The 21,367-nt window shown below is 37.0% G+C and overlaps 1 protein-coding gene across 1 annotated transcript; it reads right to left on the bottom strand.

The window, feature by feature from the left end:
* Positions 1-12,198: 12,198 nt before the first annotated feature.
* On the bottom strand, positions 12,199-17,932 carry LOC127418282 (C-X-C motif chemokine 14-like). The gene is made up of 4 exons (XM_051658799.1): positions 17,611-17,932; positions 16,542-16,647; positions 14,381-14,494; positions 12,199-13,366 (listed from the first exon to the last, which is right to left on the bottom strand). Exons 1-4 carry the CDS (start codon positions 17,672-17,674, stop codon positions 13,351-13,353), a joined length of 300 nt encoding a protein of 99 aa, XP_051514759.1. The 5' UTR covers positions 17,675-17,932; the 3' UTR covers positions 12,199-13,350.
* Positions 17,933-21,367: the final 3,435 nt, after the last annotated feature.

The raw sequence follows: 21,367 nt of genomic DNA, 5'->3' as shown, positions 1-21,367 counted from the left end.
CACAGCGGTGCCAAAAACACACTGACCACGCCCCTAAATTCAAATTCAAATTCAAATTCAAATTGGCTTTATTGGCATGACTGTATACCATGTTGCCAAAGCACTGATTAATAAACATATTACAAACATAAAAAAAAACATGTATATACAATAATAAATAATAATAATAATAAAATAAAATACACAAATGACAAAGTAAAATACAGAGAGCAATGAGAAAGGGAAGAAAAAAGGAAATTAAAATAGTAGTTTCAATAGAGCTGTAAGCTGTAAGTGCAGCTCATCCTCCACGACTCCTTCAGTGCAGTGTGAACACAGTCTGACCTCTCTGAATCTCCAGTTCTGTCTGTGTTGGCCCGTCTCTACAGACAGACTGTGCTCACTCAGACAAGACAGTAGCTTTCTTTGTTGATAGTCTTTAATATTGATCAGATATGGTGACAATTTATAATCAGTCTTGATTCTGTGGAAGCAGCTTAATTTATGTACCTGTGTGACTTCGTGCTGCCATGAATGTATTCATGCTGGGTTATTCTTTCTGTCTGTTTCAGTTTTGCCATTCTTAACTAGATGGATGAATTTAGTTGATATTTTTCTACTAAACAGTGCAAAGGGTCACTCTCTGGGTGTCCTGTCCTGTGTGTAAAGGCACAGTGATGGTAGTTATCTGGAGGTGTGTCTGACAAATGGAACCAGAACTTAGCTGGTCTCTTCTGGATTTCATTGAGGAGAGGGAACCGGCCCAGTTCTGCTCTACAACCCAGACTTGAAGCGTTTCTGTGAATTCCCAGGATGTTTTTGCAGAATTCTAGCTGGAAAATTTAAACAGGGCTTTTATCCCAGGATTCATAATTACATTTATATTTGGGGCCCCAGATTTCACAGCCATATAGAAGTATAGGTTTGATGATGCTGTCGAAGACTTTCAGCCACAGTTTCAGTGGCGGGTTTAGGCATGGGCAACATGGGCAGTTGCCAAGGGTGGCATCTTGTGGGGGAGCGGCACGAGGCACCCACACAGACCCCCAACCTCAAAAACTTTTGGGGGCGTCTTGAAGCAGGTTTCACCCAGGGCGCCATACAAGCTATAACCGCTACTGCACAGTTTAATGGGAGGGTTGAATTTAAATAATGATTTTCTTATACTGTAATATGTCTATGGGCTTCGTCAGTCAGATCTTTTATTGCCAAATCAAATTGTCCTGAAGCAGAGATTGTAAGACCCAAATAATTATAGCAGTTGGCGTGATGAAGGATTGTTCTCTTTCTCTCTTTCTCAGTTAAATTAAAATCAGCTTTATTGGCATGACAGTTGGAGTATAGTATTGCCAAAGCATTATAAGTTTATGTAAATACAAACTGTTTTAAAAAAGATAATAATACAACAATTAGTAGTAATAAAAAAAGACAATTTAAACATTTAAATACTAGGAATGATTAAATAGAATAAAAATATATATAGTATATGCAAAATAGGAGAATATATACAATATGAATGAAATGTATACAGTGAATTAGTCATGTCTAACAGTGTGAATGGCAGACACATATTTAGCAGCTAGTGCGGCTGTGCTGTCGTCCTCTCCAAGTATATAGGGGATTTTCTCTGTATCACAGAGTATAAGGGATGATGGATTCAGTGTTTCAAATTTGGGGAAAAACATTCCTCTCACAGTGTGGTACTTGGGACAGATGAGAAGAAAGTATTTCTCATCCTCTATTTGCTTTAGGTCACAGTGTCTGCATATTCTCTGCTCTCTTGGTGTCCATGCTTTCTTATGTCTTCCTCTCTCTATTTCTAGATCATGATCACTTAAACTGTATTTTGAGAGGAGTTTTCTCTCTTTAAATTGTTTAATTGATAAGTAGTTTGCCAATTTTGTGGTTCTGTTTAGGGCTGAATAACACTGGAGTTTGTTTTGGAGGTCAAATTGAGTTTTTAATGTTTTATCATGAGTATCTTTTAGATTTTTCTCAGTGTCTTTAATAATGATTTTTGGAGTCAATCACGGGTTGATTTTCATTAACTATTTTAAGAGCCAGTGCATTTAGAGGATGATTTTTTTTGATGTAATGCAGCACAGTTGTGTTTATTAAGTGCCATTTTAATATCTTAATAGGATTAAAAAATAAACTGATTTACAATTTAAATAATACAATTCTCAGTGTTTTAAAGGGGAAAACTTTGTGTCAAAACAGTCAACTAATTTATGTTAGACTAGAGCGCCACCCAGTGTTTGCTCACACACTTGCAAATAAACTGAAACTTGCATTTATTTTTGCTATTCTATTCTGCCTCTTTGTTGAATTTCTATTTTTTATTTGATCTAATTTTCTTCTTCTTCTTATTCAAAGTACATTTCTCCCCTTTTCCCATCTGCATGTACCCTGTTGTTTACCGCTAGGCCTATGGCTATTTTTAGGCCAAAAAAAGGTGTTCAGATTAAACTTAATCTTGACTATAAATTGCATGTTTTTCAGAAGTACGGTTGAGTAGTATATAAGTATTAGTCTATATCCTGTATGCCATGTGACAGATCTTCAGAGCATGTTGAATTTATTCTTCACCCTGTCTTCCTGCCCCTGAAATGCTGTCGATTGAGCTTAACTTGTACTGAACATGAAATATTCCTTTAATGTTACTTACATGGTAGTGTGGTTGACCATGTCTTGAAAATTTCTTCCCGTTGGTGTTCTGGGCCTGGATCTCATTTCCCAAAAGCATTGTAACTTAAGTAGTACTTGAAAATGCTCGTAGATTTACAAGTGCTCTGGAGTAATCGTACAGCGCTAAGAGTATCGTAAGCACACAGACTTATGCAGACACCTGCAGGACAAAATTACACTTTATACAATTTAAATACCTATAGCTATACTTTATGCTAAAACTTTAATATCAGGATACCTTTGTTTTATTAATTTTAATAATATTTATAAATAATAATAATTTAATAATAATAATAAAGTCTAATAATAATAATAATAATAATAATAATAATAATGAAATGCATAAAATAGATAGTCTATAGAAATAGATGAATAGCTTAATTGGTAACAGCAACGTGGTGGCATGATTGTTGCAGACAACTGTTAAAATTAAAATCAGAGAGAGAAGAGTCAATAACTGCATGAAAATTGTCAGTATATATTGGCTAATCATCCTTGTCTCCTCTTCATATCTGACACCCAAAGGCCCTCTGGCCAGCACTACAAGTTGTGTAGCACCACACATGCATCATTGCTGTCACCATTATCAATTTTGGGAGTTGGTGAATGGCCCTAAAGCACATCTTCTAAACATCTCCTTATTTGCACTGCATGATAACACAGTGAACCTCGTAATATTCAATGAATGCTTGTAATTAGCAGGATCATACATTTACATTTATGCATTTGGCAGACACTTTTTGTCCAAAGGGACAAAACCCCTGGAGCAACCTGGAGTTAAGTGCCTTGCACAATGGTGGTGGTGGTGGTGGCTGTGGGGATCGACCAGCAACTTTCTGATTACCAGTTATGTGCTTTAGCCCACTATGCCACCACCACTCCATTGCATTGGATTTACCAATCCTGGAAGCTTTCGAGAGAAATGTGTGAAAACAAAATATTACACATGCACTCCTGGTTATGGAAGCAGACTGTGTAAAATAAATGTACTCAAAATTCTGCACAAAATTATTGTATAACAATATGTTAATATGTAGTAAATTAGGTCGAATATTTAAGATTTTTTTTTTAAACAGATATTAGCGAGGAAAATTAATTAAGTTACAATGACGAGCAGCACTATACATTCACATTTCAGCACTGTCGCACGGACAGCGACTCTCTTAAGAAGCACATAAAGTGCGTCCTCGCACTTAAGTGTTTCGTTACGGGAGCTGTCCAGTCCAGTATGTCCAGGTGTTTGTCTTCTCAAAATAAAAATAAGGTGGAAATACTAACAAACATGGACGTTGTTTGTAACCTTGTCGAGGCGCTGAAATGTATTACCTAACTATTACAGAATTTAATGAAAGAAATCATTATGTTTATTATGTTTATTACTTATTTAGTAAGACAGTTTCAGATGCATTGATGCTCAAACATAGAGATTAATGAAAGTGACGCAAAAAAAATGCATGTAACGTGAATGTACGCTATGTGAATCATAAGGGGCTCACAGGTAGCCTAAAGTTTTGTTACTTTGGCTGGAAACTGAACAAATGCACATAGAATATAATTAAAATGACGGGCATCAGTACTGAACTACTCATAGACTAAATATTAATAGATCATCTGGTTAGTTGAAGGTACTGTGTACTTAGCCTTACTGCCATTGTGCACCATGCAATTTGTTACTGCCTTGTAAAAAGACTATAGGCGAGCCGAACTGAACCAGCCACTGGAGGAAGAAAGAAGAGGAGGATGAAGAGAGAGAGAGAGAGAGAGGGAATCTCTCATTGCACACTCTCACTCTAATATGTTAACCATATATGTATATATATATGTATATATATATATATATATATATATTTTTTTTTTTGATTTTCTCCCCTTTTTCTCCACAATTTGGAATGCCCAATTCCCAATGCACACCAGGTCAGATAATTCTGAAAGAAACTTACATACCACATTCCATGACAGAAGGATCTAAAGTTCTATTTTCATTTTTCAAATGAGTCTTTGTGTGTGCTTACATACTGTATATACATACAAAGACTTAATTCATGCCTTTCTATTTTTTCATATTATTTTATTATTCACACATATATCTTTTTTATATAATAATTTTTTTTAACTCATTTTTCATATTGTTTTTTGTCAAATTGTTAATTTTATGTTGTGTGCTATATTGTCTCTTCAGTTGTTTCAATTTCAAGGTCTTCAATATCATGGGACGATGTTGTGAAGAAGTAATTGTCCATTGACTTTGTATGATACAGTAACAATTGTTGAATTTGTGCTGGTCAGTCAAAGTCAGACTGATTATTCAATAAACTCTCATTTTTACCATCACTTCATCTCCTGCCTTCTTCTGTATTCCCCCTGCTGACTCTTGGGCTGGCAGGAGAGTAAGTTAACATAACAAGCTGTTGATGTTGACTGGTTTTGGGTAACAGACAGAACACTGATATATGGACATCTGACAGAGAGAGAGGTCTTGTGTACACTAGATCTAACATGCATTTTCACTGCCTCTCGTGTTTTCATATTCTAAGCATATCATTGAATACTGTACATGGCATCACATCTCTATAGGCTATATACATAGGCAGTGGGTGAATGAATTGCAGGGTAAGGGTACATAAAATAAAGTAAATAAATAACATTGAAAATACAAATACATTTTTCCCATCTGAATCCATATCTTAATTGCAAAATTTTCAAATTGCAGGTACTGCCTACTGTACAATGTTCACACTCCATACAAAACACTCCAAATTAATAAATTGATTATTGTTATTTGCACAGACACCAATTTTCATACTGATAATTATACATCTCAAATTGATGCCTAGCAATCCATCATTCTTTATATATTCAGTCTCTTTATTAGGGCTGGGTATCGCCAGGCACCTCACGATACAATACGTATGACCATACATGTCACGATTCCATATTTCATGATACATCACAATATCATGGTTCAATTCAGTTACGATTCACAAGCTCTTGATTCAGTTCCAATTAATTTAGGTATATTTCAGATATAATGTCAATATTTGCTCATATATGAAAGAAATGAGGAACCCCACTCTTATTTAAACAATCTGCTTCATCTTTATTGAACTGTTGGACATAATATAAATTAAAAATAAATAAATAAATAAATAAATAAATAAAAATATATAAAAATATTGATACTGGGATTGATACAATAGCATGAGAAAAAGTATCACGATATATTGATATTTGATTGTATCGGCACAACCCTACTCTAGATATCCTGGAAGGAGGGATAAAGAGAATCTCCAGATGATGTCATGTGCAGCTTAAGAGAGACTTTAGAGCCTTCTTTCACAGTTTCTTGGCCAGACGACCTTCTCCTGGATCTTTTTCTTCTGAGCCTTTTGTCTGTAAAACATATTCATCCATTCCCCCATTGTCTGTTGTATATTTATATTTACGACATGTTTCCATCATTGGTAACATTTCTGTTAAACATTTCTAATCTACGTATATATTTTTATATTCTAAAACAGGTATATAATAAACAGTTTAAAGCATTCCAAACACTGTTTACTATTTTATCTTATGGGATTACACACAAAAAAAGCTGTATAAGGAACTATCTTGTATCACCAACAAAGGCTCACTTTTCAAGGTTAGGTCTCAGTTTCAGTATTATTCTACAAATTAACAAATTTACGCCATCTTCTGGACACTCAGAGGTACTATATTATAAGTATTTCAATTAAGGAAAACTACATCAAACTTGTAAGTCATAAATGGTATAATATCATAAGATAAAATATTATAAACTTGTCATTTTATGTATAAGGAAAACATTTGAAGCTTATATTAAACCAAATCTTATATTATTGCCTACTTAGGATAAATTGGTTTTGCAAAGTTCCTCACTTTTAAGTTGCTTTAATTTACAAGTAAATGTAAAAAAACAAAACAAAAAACAAAAAACATGGTCCTTGCATTTTTAATTATTCTGTATATATATATATATATATATATATATATATATATATATATATATATATATACACACAGTTGTGCTCAAAAGTTTGCATACCCTTGGAGAACTGGTAATATATGTACCATTTTTAAAGAAAACATGAGTGAGCAGGCAAAACACATTTCTTTTATTTCTTATGGGATTCATATTCAACTGTAGGTTATAACAGAATGGCACAATCATAAAACAAAACATGGTAACAAAGAAAAAAATGACCCGTTCAAAAGTCTGCATACCCTTAGTTCTTAATACTGTGTATTGCCCCCTTTAGAATCAATGACAGTGTGCAGTCTTTTGTAATAGTTGTCTATGAGGCCCCAAATTCTTTCAGGTAGTATAGCTGCCCATTTGTCTTGGCAAAATGCCTCCAGGTCATGCAAAATCTTTGGTCGTCTTGCATGAACTTGCATGAGTGGCTCAATGATATTAAGGTCAGGAGACTGTGATGGCCACTCCAGAACCTTCACCTTTTCCTGCTGTAACCACTGGAGGGTCAAATTGGCCTTGTGCTTAGGGTCATTGTCATGCTGGAAAGTCCAAGAGCATCCCATGCGCAGCTTTCGTGCAGAAGAATGCAAATTGTCTGCCAGTATTTTCTGATAACATGCTGCATTAATCTTGCCAACAATTTTCACAAGATTCCCCGTGACTTTAGAGCTCACACCCCCCCAAAACAATAGTGAGCCACCATTATACTTCACAGTGGGGATGTTATTCTTTTCACTATAGGACTTGTTGACCCCTCTCCAAACATAGCGCTTATGGTTGTGATCATAAAGCTCTATTTTGGTCTCGTCACTCCAAATGACAGTGTGCCAGAAGCTGTGAGGCGTGTCAAGGTGTTGTCGGGCATATTGTAACCGGGTCTTTTTGTGGCATTGCCGCAGTAAAGGCTTCTTTCTGGCAACTCGACCATTCAGCTCATTTTTGTTCAAGTATCGTCGTATTGTGCTTCTTGAAACAACCACACCGTCTTTTTCCAGAGCAGCCTGTATTTCTCCTGAGGTTACCTGTGGGTTTTTCTTTGTATCCTGTACAATTCTTCTGGCAGTTGTGGCTGAAATCTTTCTTGGTCTACCTGACCTTGACTTGGTATCAAGAGATCCCCAAATTTTCCACTTCTTAATAAGTGATTGAACAGTACTGACTGGCATTTTCAAGGCTTTGGATATCTTTTTATATCCTTTTCCATCTTTATAAAGTTCCATTACCTTGTTACGCAGGTCTTTTGACAGTTCTTTTCTGCTCCCCATGCCTCATTATCTAGCCTGCTCAGTGCATCCATGTGAGAGCTAACAAACTCATTGACTATTTATACATAGACACTAATTGCGATTTTGAAATCCACAGGTGTGGGAAATTAACCTTTACTTGCCATTTCAACCTGTGTGTGTCACCTTGTGTGTCTGTAACAAGACCAAACATTCAAGGGTATGTAAACTTTTGATCAGGGCCATTTGGGTGATTTCTGTTGTCATTATGATTTAAAAAGGAGCCAAACAACTATGTGATAATAAATGGCTTCATATGATCACTATCCTTAAATAAAAGACAGTTTTTTTTTTCAGTCATATTTTCAAAATCAGTGCCAAAATTTCACAATTTCTGCCAGAGTATGCAAACTTTTGAGCACAACTGTATATATATAATATACATATACATATATATATATACACATAAATACACACATATATGTACAGTATATATATATGTGTGTATATATATACACACACACACACACACACACACACACACACATATATATATATATATATATATATATATATATATATATATATATATATATATATATATATATTCATGGAATGTGGTAGGTAAGTTTCTTTCAAAATTATTTATCAGAGAAAGACATGATAGGCAGGTGGTAGCTTTTTTTTTATAGCTATCAGTTTATCACTTATAATGTCTTAGAATAACCTACAACACCTTTCTCTAAATGCTTATTAAGGGAAGTACAGCAGGACGCAGGAAAAATGGTTGAGTATTGTTTTAGGTATAAAATATCTACATCTAGTGCCTGTATTGTCTATTTATAGTCTTTAAACAACAGCTTGGCTCCTTACCTAGTTAAAAACCAGCTAATTTTGAGACGTTGACATCACGTCAGGACGACACGTCCAGTGAGACGTTCAGTGAGACGCAAAAGGACATGTTCTGTGACACGTTCAGTGAGTTGCAAACGACACGTCCAGTGAGACGTTCAGTGAGACGCAAACGACACGTCCAGGGAGACGTTCAGTGAAACGCAAATGACACGTCCAGTGAGTCATTCAGTGAGACTTTCAGTGAGATGCAAAGACATGTCCAGCGAGACGTTCAGTGAGATGCAAATGACAAGTCCAGCGAGACATTCAGTGGGACGCAAACGACACGTCCAGTGAGACGTTCAGTGAGATGCAAACGACACGTCCAGTGAGTCATTCAGTGAGACGTTCAGTGAGATGCAAAGATTTGTCCAGCGAGACGTTCAGTGAGACGCAAACGACACGTCCAATGAGACGCAAACGACACATCCAGTGAGACGTTCAGTGAGACGCAAATGTCACGTCCAGTGAGTCATTCAGTGAGACGTTCAGTGAGATGCAAAGACATGTCCAGCGAGACGTTCAGTGAGATGCAAACGACACGTCCAGCGAGACATTCAGTGGGACGCAAACAACACGTCCAGCGAGACATTCAGTGGGACGCAAACGACACGTCCAATGAGTCATTCAGTGAGACGTTCAGTGAGATGCAAAGACTTGTTCAGTGAGACACAAACGACACATCCAGTGAGATGCAAACGACACATCCAGTGAGATGTTCAGTGAGACGCAAATGACACATCCAGTGAGTCATTCAGTGAGACGTTCAATGAGATGCAAAGACTTGTCCAGCGAGATGTTCAGTGAGACGCAAACGACACGTCCAGTGAGACGCAAACGACACATCCAGTGAGACGTTCAGTGAGATGCAAAGACATGTCCAGCGAGACGTTCAGTGGGATGCAAACGACACATCCAGTGAGACATTCAGTGGGATGCAAACGACACATCCAGTGAGACGTTCAGTGAGATGCAAACGACACATCCAGTGAGACATTCAGTGGGATGCAAACGACACATCCAGTGAGACGTTCAGTGAGATGCAAACGACACGTCCAGTGAGTCATTCAGTGAGATGTTCAGTGAGATGCAAAAACTTGTCCAGCGAGACGTTCAGTGAGACGCAAACGACACATCCAGTGAGACGTTCAGTGAGACACAAACGACACATACAGTGAGACGTTCAGTGAGACGCAAACGACACGTCCAATGAGACGTTCAGTGAGATGCAAATGACACGTCCAGTGAGTCATTCAGTGAGACATTCAGTGAGATGCAAAGACTTGTCCAGCGAGACGTTCAGTGAGACGCAAACGACACATCCATTGAAATATTCAGTGGGATGCAAACGACACATCCAGTGAGACGTTCGGTGAGATGCAAATGACACGTCCAGTGAGTCATTCAGTGAGACATTCAGTGAGATGCAAAAACTTGTCCAGCGAGACGTTCAGTGAGACGCAAACGACACATCCAGTGAGACGTTCAGTGAGACACAAACGACACATACAGTGAGACGTTCAGTGAGACGCAAACGACACGTCCAATGAGACGTTCAGTGAGATGCAAATGACAAGTCCAGTGAGTCATTCAGTGAGACATTCAGTGAGATGCAAAGACTTGTCCAGCAAGACGTTCAGTGAGACGCAAACGACACATCCATTGAAATATTCAGTGAGACGCAAACGACGCGTTCAGTGAGACGTTCAGTGAGATGCAAACGACACGTCCAGTGAGTCATTCAGTGAGACGTTCAGTGAGATGCAAAGACTTGTCCAGCGAGACATCCAGTGAGATGCAAACGACCCGTCCAGTGAGACGTTCAGTGAGATGCAAACGACACGTCCAGTGAGTCATTCAGTGAGACGTTCAGTGAGATGCAAAGACTTGTCCAGCGAGACATCCAGTGAGATGCAAACGACCCGTCCAGTGAGACGCAAACGACACATCCAGTGAGATGTTCAGTGAGATGCAAATGACAAGTCCAGTGAGTCATTCAGTGAGACGTTCAGTGAGATGCAAAGACTTGTCCAGCGAGACATCCAGTGAGATGCAAACGACCCGTCCAGTGAGACGCAAACGACACATCCAGTGAGATGTTCAGTGAGATGCAAATGACACGTCCAGTGAGTCATTCAGTGAGACGTTCAGTGAGATGCAAAGACTTGTCCAGCGAGACATCCAGTGAGATGCAAACGACCCGTCCAGTGAGACGCAAACGACACATCCAGTGAGATATTCAGTGAGATGCAAATGACAAGTCCAGTGAGTCATTCAGTGAGACATTCAGTGAGATGCAAAGACTTGTCCAGCGAGACGTTCAGTGAGACGCAAACGACACATCCATTGAAATATTCAGTGAGACGCAAACGACACGTTCAGTGAGACGTTCAGTGAGATGCAAACGACACGTCCAGTGAGTCATTCAGTGAGACGTTCAGTGAGATGCAAAGACTTGTCCAGCGAGACATCCAGTGAGATGCAAACGACCCGTCCAGTGAGACGTTCAGTGAGATGCAAACGACACGTCCAGTGAGTCATTCAGTGAGACGTTCAGTGAGATGCAAAGACTTGTCCAGCGAGACATCCAGTGAGATGCAAACGACCCGTCCAGTGAGACGCAAACGACACATCCAGTGAGACGTTCAGTGAGATGCAAATGACAAGTCCAGTGAGTCATTCAGTGAGACATTTAGTGAGATGCAAAGATATGTCCAGCGAGACATTCAGTGAGATGCAAACGACACGTCCAGCGAGTCATTCAGTGAGACGTTCAGTGAGATGCAAAGTCTTGTCTAGCGAGACGTTCAGTGAGACACAAACGACACGTCCAGTGAGACGCAAGACACATCCAGTGAGACGTTCAGTGAGACGCAAATGACACGTCCAGTGAGTCATTCAGTGAGACGTTCAGTGAGATGCAAAGACATGTCTAGCGAGACATTCAGTGAGATGCAAACGACAAGTCCAGCGAGACACTCAGTGGGACGCAAACGACATGTCCAGTGAGACGTTCAGTGAGATGTAAACGACACGTCCAGTGAGTTATTCAGTGAGACATTCAGTGAGATGCAAAGACTTGTCCAGCGAGACGTTCAATGAGACGCAAACGACACGTCCAGTGAGTTATTCAGTGAGATGTTCAGTGAGATGCAAAGACATGTCCAGCGAGACGTTCAGTGAGATGCAAACGACACGTCCAGTGAGATGTTCAGTGAGATGCAAACAACATGTCCTGTGAGATGTTCAGTGAGATGCAAACGACACGTCCAGTGAGACGTAGACAACACGTTCAGTGAGATGCAAACGACACGATCAGTGAGATGTTCGGAGGGAAAGGAAAGCCATTTTCTTATATTCTAGGATTTCAGTGAATGCTCCTTGAGTCTATAATTTTAACCAAAACACAAAACATAAATAACAGACACCCTTTGATTTACTTAAATGTTTATTGCTGTGCTTTAAGATTACACTCCTTTAAAAAGTTGTGTTTGGTGGGTCAGTCCAAAGACCCAAACATTTCTATGATTTATTACTTAAATAGTAAACCAACAATTCTGTGATACAATACATAGGCTCCACTAATAAATTCTGAACAAGCTAGACTAGGCAAGGTGGTCTTTACACAAGAACCTATTTTCTGTGCTTATACATACAATTTGATGTACAAGAAGCGACAAGAAACATTCCATTTAAAAAATAAAAATAGTCATACCAAACAAATTAAAATAATAGCTTAAGAAACTCCACAACTCATAGAGGAGACACATGTAGTTCATAATGTGCTTATAGAAGGGTGAGTATTAAATAAAAAACCTCTTGTTAAACATGATCCACTGTAAGCTCCAAAGTTCATGTGCTTGTAGTTTGCCAGTACATTTCCACAGCGGAGTAAAGTATATGTGTAAATTAAGTAAAGGTATGCATTTTAATGGTTTATTTTATTTTATGCTGCACTTGTTCACTTCACCATATTGCATTACCAAAATCCAGGGTAATAACTGGACAAGTAAAAAAAAAAATCCTCTGACACATTTGGGCATGGTCAAAAGCCTATGTGAACACCTTTTGAAAACCAAAATGACTGTGAAGAAAAACACGTTGCCTCCTTTTACCAGTTGAATGTTGGAATGATAGCACACATTTCTCTGGAGATATTATTTACACATCAACTACATTTTTTTTGTGTGTGTGCTGTGAGAACCCTAAGTTCCAAATGACCCCTTTTATATGCGACAACACAATTTATCAGACCAAGAACTGATACTTTAGAAAACATTACACAAAAATGTAATGATCACGTCTTACAGATGGCACTGATCCACAGGGAATATTCGCTGCCATAACTGACACATTTGGCTTATGATTACACTGTATAATAAACATTTTGTAGGACTATAAATTATTCCACTTTAATATAAATAAGAAAATGGACTGATGTGCTTTATTACAAGCTTGTATGGGTAAATGCCTTGTCATGCTCTAAAAATATTGGTCCTCTGGTCATCCACAGTACACTAGTAGTGTTGCGCATCCCACATTGTTTTCAGCCTTGTGCATAACGTACAACATTTAGGCCTCATACACCCTAAGGGAAAAGAAACAAGCACATACATTTGTGAGAAGTGTGCTATTTAGCAGTATTGTATAGCCATATAGTAGTATTGTAGCATACACAAGTATAGAAAAACTGTGGTGTAGGCAATTTGATATATTAGTCTTTATCAAAGTCAGCATACCATCAAAATTGACCGTCTTTACTTTCTTAATACACTTTTTAAGTCTTATTATGCATGATTCATTGGTGTACGGTATGCCAAAAAAAAAAAAAAAAAAAAAAAAAAAAGAAAAGTGTTAATCTTTTATTTTGAAAATAACAACACCTTAGATTCAGAGGTGCAAGTTATGGAAAAAAGTGTTTTGAAAAAAGAAAGTATAACTGCACAACTCAAAATAAAGGCTCTTTCATGTATCTTTCTCTTTTTCTTGCCTTGATTGCTGAAACGTTGGTAAGAAAAATAAAAGATCCTTTATTTTGAGTTGTGCAGTTATACTTTCTTTTTTCAATAGTCTTTTATTAAAATGTAACTTGCCCTGCATCTGAAACGACTTTCGCTATTGGCTGACGTTACAAATCTCTCTTACTTTTTCACCCCCTCCCCTCCAACCATCCTTTTACAATCCAATTAATTCCTGATTACTGAAGTCAAGCTCTACATTTTTTCTCATTTAATTTTCTGTTTTATAAGGGGGCGTGTTACTGTGCCTCTAGTAGTACCAAATGGAACTGCAAAACTAATGACAGTCTTCCTGTCCTCCATTAGTGAGCACAACTAATATTCCGACCCCACTCTCACACTATTGATTAAGTCTATGTGGCTGTGTCGGGCCAGTACAATAGCGCCACAGAGTTACAGTGTTTACACTTTTCAGGGAAATCAACCGACAAATGGATTACTTATATTGGTTTCTGTTTACAATACTCAGATAGGAGCATTTAAACATTGAAAAAATGATACACTTCACTTCACTTTAAGACACTTGCAGGCAGACGAGAACATTTAGCAACGTACAACCCATGTTTTGTTTGACAGAAGCCTACCTGTGCTTGTCCTTCCAGATTTTGAACCACTTGACAAGGTTTTTAGTGCTCTGGAGTCTGGGATGCAGGCAATACTCCTGACCTTTGAAACGGGACACATTCTCCATGGTGACACTATAAACACATGTAGAAAAATCACAGATGAGTGGATGGGAAAAGGGTAAAAAAAAATTTTTTCAAAAACATATGGTAATTGTATTACTATTATGAAGATTCTCTTACCATTTGTTACCAGATATACCTCTGTTTACTAATAAGGGTTTTAAATAATTACTCCGAGTGATTATGAGGTGACTGACAATGACCACACAATGCTATGGTAAATACTAGACTGTTCAACAAATAGAAATCCAAAGCAGAAGATTTTTCATTTTTTGCCTATTCAGAAGTTGTTTTCCAGATGCATTTGTTGGAATTATGTGATGTAGTCAGTGATGTGACTCTGAACTCTTTGCTGGACTCATAAAATAGAGCAGGAACTGTTGCAAGACTGGAGAAGCTTCTAGAATGTTAAACTCGCAGACGGATTCCAGTGCCATGTGCTGGAGAGAAGGAACATTTAGGGTTTGTTTTTCTCCAAGGCCAGAGCTCACAAATATAGCAAAATAGATGCTGAAGGATTAACCAAAATGCTGAGTTGAAAAGACATTCGATTGAACCACAGGCTAATAAATTGAGAGAAAAAATGATGGTTATATGTGTTTACTATAAGAGTTAATGATATACTAATATGCATTTCAGTTATTCATAATATGTGTGATATCCAACATACTCAATATAACTACAAACATCAACACAATGGCAATTATATTATCTTTAAATTAACACATGTACAGCACCTGAATCGAGGAGGTCTGTGCTCTTGCGATATTTTTTTAAGTGACTAACCGTTTAAATAAGGAACAAGTTTCATATATGAACGTGATTTTAGCACATTTCAGAGAAAAACAGGAGTAGAAGTTCTGCTTCTAAATGTGTAATGGAACTGCACAAAAGATCTGTGTCAGATCCATTTCTAATTGAAAAGAATGGATTTTTCTTATATATATTTCATACTATTCCCACCATAGCGACTGAATCTAAAAATCTCCGGCTCTTTACACAGTCTTGAGCACATAAATTCAGCTGCAATTTCTACAATGTCCAGCAGATGGCATATTATGGTATTGTTCATGTCTGCTATTAAAGTGGAAAAAACCTTCATCACCAGCACAAGTTTTCTATACTCCAGAGAAAACACTTTTGGATCTTATTTGGGCTTCATAAACAGAACACAATGTTGTAACATAACCACGCTGAGACATGTATCTTGCCTATTCTAAATTTAAATCAGAATCCTGCTGGAAAATCCAAATAAAACCAGCTTCTGATGGCAGTTTTACAGGGTTTCCAGCTGCTCGAAGCTAGTCATTTATGATCACTAGCTGGTTCAAGCTGGTTTAGGTAGTTGATCAGCTGGACTATAAGCCGGGGGACCAAGGTCAACATGGTTAGGGCTGGTAGACTACCTTAACTAAGCTGGTGGGGACTGGAATGAACTGGATGACCATGCCAAACCACCTCAGGCTGTTATGACCTGTTTTTTCCAGCTTGCACCAGTGGTCCATGCTTTTATGAACTGCACTGACATTTACACAATGAGGAAATCTTAAAACGAACACAACTATCATGTCTAAAATATATACTCATACTCATTTGAAAATGGTTCATTTATTGACTTTGTAAGTTCTTTAATACAAGCTTTACATTTCTGCTTCAGAACCTTGAATACCTTTGTTCTATAGATTCCCGTTGTACATGCATTACTGAAAACATGATTTTCATTTGTTTTTGCAAGCTGAGGGTTAAGTTGAAATCATTTTCAGTGGTATTCAAGAGCATACCACATGTACTGTCAATAGATCATAATTTATATTGAACCCGGAATACTCCCTTAAACCCCTTTTGGAAATATTACTGTTCATAGAGTACCAAAGATTATCCAGTGCAATAACCTACAGTGCGATGGAAAGTCATCAACACATTCATGTACTGTAAAACAAACACACTTTACAGCTCCAAACTATTAGTCACAACTATAGAATCTCAATGCAATAATTTCCACAAAAATGGTTTTTGATACGAGGAAGTGCGACAAAAAGAAATCAGTTCTGGAACTCACAATATCATCTTTTCTTGGCAGTATGGATGTTTAGGCTTGATCTCCAGCTTCTGCACATCTTTATATCGAATCTTCGGGCCTTTTCTCGTGCATCTGCACTTATAGGCTGAGAAAACAATAAAAAGCATGGTTTAGTCTTTCCAACATCCTGCAGCAGATGGATACATTTTAAGAAAACTGTCAAGAAATGTTGAGTTATTCACTCCAAACTCAAAAGAAAGAAAGAAATCAGAGGAAAGTATATTTGCATTAAAGATATACAGCTTATTTCTACTACCATAAAGACTTTTTGCATCATTTTCATGTCAATTAAACTGTCAATTGTAATGATAAAACATCTCATTCTCATTACTAAAATGCAAGAAGAACAAATCATATATTTGTCATATTCTAAGATATAAAAGACACATTTGAATCTTAATGGCCCTAAAATAGGCAAAACACAAAACACTTCCATTTTGTTGTATATGTGCGCACAGAATCTCAAAACTAACATGAAGATGGCGTAAAATAACACACAAGCCAAGCCGGTTACTAGCATGGTGATTTAACTGGATTTTACTGTTTTCACTCTCTTCCAGCATGCTGGCTATGAGGCAGGTGAGCCACTGAAAAGACGTGTGACCTACATCTAATCCCTCATCAATCTTCTCCTGCTCCATTCAGCATCATCTCTAAACAGCCTCTCAGAAGGTCAGAAGCCAATAAGAACTCATCCAGCAAGCAAGACAAAGAGCCACTATTTACTATCACTTGCCAAGTTTAGCAGAATGAACTAGACTGAATGGGGAGAAGGAGAGAGAGATATGTTGGACAGTTGGACCAGCATACGGTGCTATTATTCTGCTGGAAATAGGTAAACATTTGATCAAGCAGAAGGTTTAAATGTTTGCCAGACTCGAGAAAAAAAAAAAAAAAAATATTCTGCATTCCTCTCTCCTTTGGATGCGACTGCAATATAACAAGTGTGAAATAGTTCAAATCAATAAATCCACTACACTGGGAAACACTAAAGAGCGAAATTGTTTCTATATTTATAGTTTTAACATTAAACACCTTCGCAACTTACCCTCTGTGTTCAGTGAATAAACGACGATGACCAGCAAGAGTAAAGCGACTGTACAGCGATTCATCCCCAATAGTTTGATAAGAACCTCCAGCAGCAGCCTCAGATCTGTTTGTAATCCTTAAATCCAATAGTTTTCAAACAGTGTCCGTCTTATGTGATAAAACCTGGTAAAACAATGTAAACAATCTCTTCTTTTTCTTCCAGTCTCTGGCAGTAGCGTGAGAAATCGGCAGGTTGAATACACTCCGCGACACGTCACGCGCACCGTTCTCGAGCTGAGGAGACGCTCTCGAGAGCTGCTGTGAGCTTCTATAAACACGCTCAGTTGCGCCTCGTTGATATGCAGAACCCGCCGACGAATTAACAAGGGCGGTGACTCAAAACCTTGTGAGTCAACTAGCTAGACAGCATTTTTTGGGCCACACAGATGGTGTCGAGGCTCTGACATGCTGTCTAGGTAGACAGCTCACTAGGTTTTGAGACAGCTTTTATCTATCGTCAATGAGAGGTCCAGGTTAAGTACAGAAAAAGATGAAATTGAGTTAAAAAAGTTTATTAAGGGAGTCTGTACGTTGTCAGGGGAGATAATTACATTGGCTTTCAGAACCTTTTGTTAAACTCTTCTCTTAATTTGTTCTCTTGAGTTTATCCGTGAATAAAGACTCAATTGAACAAACTCTGTCCTTTTTTTCTTTTTGGGATTCAATTAAGTAATTAAATCTATAAACTATTTTAACGGAGGACATCATGAAAGTCTTTAGAAGAAAAATCATGTCCTCAGAACATTTTTATTTATTTATTTATTTATTTTTACAATATGACTTTAAATAAAAGCCTGTAAAATCTAATAACTGCATAACTAAATGAAGTAGGGTACAATAGGGCCAAAGGCCCCCCCGGGATAGAAAACACATTTGAATTTATTTCTCCCCAAACACTAAATAGCAAAAAACAACAACTACCACAGTACTTTCCTAAACACCTGCCACTATACATTGCAAAGTATTCCTGATCCATCAGATTATTGCGTGTAATGTCTAAAGGTTGAATTTGAGGGCATTTTATCTAATATGTTATCATTTTTAAAACACTGCAAATTTATGTAGCTAATGAAAATCCCTGATTTTCACATTATCACATTTATTTTGAGACAAAACACTTACTTGCTATTTTCAGTTTTGTTCAAGTTTACACATGATTTTCTTAAGCGGGGCGAATAGATTTGTTATGAAATATGTTTAAAGTGGGCTCACATTGACTGATCCAATCACAATAGAGATTAATTTGTTTATAGAATACTTGAGATATTATGAAATGCAAAATGTGATTGAAATGAACATGAAATGGTGCGCCCTTTTCTGAAGTGGTTATTTTGAATGAGCATTATCTTAATTTGTTACTTAAAAAGCATCTTGCTGTCTCAAAAGTATTTGCATTAGTTGACACATTTCCCCCTATAACTATTGCCCCTGTATATATACAATATCACTATAAACCCCCCTGTGGGCCTTTTACCCCAAGTGTCACCAAAAAAATCACCTTTATTATAAACTGAATTAGAATAAAATCAACCTTCTGTTATTATTTCTTTTCACACAAATTATGTTGTTCCAGCAATAATCAATTAGAAGATTTTGTGTGTGTGAGTGTGTGTGTGTGTGTGTGTGTGTGTGTATGTGATCTTGACACATTTTGTAACCAGAATTTTTAATTTTCCTTAAGGTGTGCCTTTAGCCCCGTTGTACCCTACAAAATTTTGTGGAAATTATTGGGAAATTTCTAGAAATAAACTGGCCAAACCAACACAAAATTTTTTAAATGACCTATGAACCCACTTATTTACATTTTATTACCTGATTTTTTTAACTCTTTCAGGATTCTCACGTTTTAAAATAGCTTTCATCAGATTGGTTATAATGGTGTAATGCATTGCATTATTTACTTTGGGATGTCCTTTATGTAACATGCACAACAAAAATGTGTTATGCTTCAGTTTCGCCATAAGCTGCACCTGACGAATAAGGTTTCTGTCAGGTGAGTGCTATTCTGGGCTTATAACTGTTGCTCATCTAAAGCACTGAGCCTACACACAATTGCACCATGGTGACAACTGCTCGGAGTTAACATTATTATCCACCCTTATATTGAGTCATCACTGGCATTTTCAGCATATATACATTTTTTGATAACTATTTACAATTACGTTGCACTCGTTTACAATAGTTAATGCATTAGGTATCATGAACTAACAATTAACAATATCAATCAACAATGAACAGTTTTAAATCTTTGTTAATGTTAGTGTACAAAAATACAATTGTTCATTGTTAGTTCATGTTAGTTCATAGTGTATTAACTAATGTTAACATTTACAACTTTTGATTTAAAGAAATTATTAGTATATGTTGAAATTAACATCAACCAAGATTAATAAATGCTGTAAAATTACTGTTCATTGTTAGTTCATGTTGAGTAATGTAGTTGATTAATAAGTGTAAAGTGTTACATTTTTTTAATTACCATCATAGTTACAAACAAAACAACCATTAATAGGGCATGCATTATATAACCTAATTTTGGGCAGCCTGGAATCATCTTTAAAAAATGTGTAGGACTGTAATTTTTGTGCAATCTGTAAGGTTTAGAACACATAGTCAGTTACTTATAGTATTTACCAAATATAATACAAATATTGGATGACATAAGATTGGCATCACAGAATTTTTATTTTATTTGTTTCAACAAAAAATAGTTAGCCACCAGTGACTTTATATGCTTGTCAAACAAAAAACAAATAATAATAATAATAATAATAATAATAATAGTAAATACACTGAGTAAGCAGTGCATGATCAACTACAGATTTACAGGACAGAACCTGTAGAATGGCCTATACTATACTTTGCAGACATACTATATCCTTCCATAAATACTTAATTAACTTTTCATTAATGTTACATCTTCAGTGATGAAGCAAAATGTCTCGATAAAAGGATACAATTGTGTTTTTATACTCTTTTTTTTTGTTTTTATTCCTTTTTCGAATTTTGTATGGCACAGGGATAAAACTACCTACTGTTCTGTTCACTGGCACCGTACTGTGTTTGGGTCTGTAAACGATACTCCTGAGAAGGCTGTTTCTGGTTTCCACCTCAGGTCTGGATGATTGGAGGGCATGAAGTGAATCATCTGAATTGCTTTGTCTGTGGACATGAGCCTCATCCCAGCTGTCATCAGTCATGCCCCAGTCCATTTCATGTCTGTCTGTGGCCAATCCAAAAGTCTGGGGGAACTGGAAAGCATACAAATCATATGACAAGCTGCTCCATTTTATACTGGATGTTAGAGACTTAACAGTAACGGACTATACCAATGCCCCTATTTAACCCAAATCAACTAAAATTGTCAGTTGCAGTTAATGTTATGAGTCATACCAAAAACTCAGGCTGTAATCTTTAGCTTTTTATTATTAAAGCTGAGACTGTTCACTGATAACTGCACAAAGGGATGAATGGAATAAGAATTGCAGAAGCAGTATGGAATTTTTTGATCAAACAAACAAGTGTCCACAAAGAAAGTGCACCGTGCTTTCAATACAAATTTACTGAAAAATCTTGTTTTGTCAAACTATGCTCTATACCTGTGTATTTGAACATTCAGAGGTGCTAAAGAATTTGCATTTGATTAGTAAAAAAAAAAAAAAGAAAAAAAAAATTAAACCGAGTGGCATCTGCAAATAAATGCTATACCAGTATAT

The sequence above is a fragment of the Myxocyprinus asiaticus genome, chromosome 27 (genome assembly GCF_019703515.2).
Source record: "Myxocyprinus asiaticus isolate MX2 ecotype Aquarium Trade chromosome 27, UBuf_Myxa_2, whole genome shotgun sequence".
NCBI classification, from domain to species: Eukaryota; Metazoa; Chordata; class Actinopteri; order Cypriniformes; family Catostomidae; genus Myxocyprinus; species Myxocyprinus asiaticus.
Note: the sequence above shows the minus strand (reverse complement) of the source record. Positions and strands in the feature narration are given on the sequence as shown.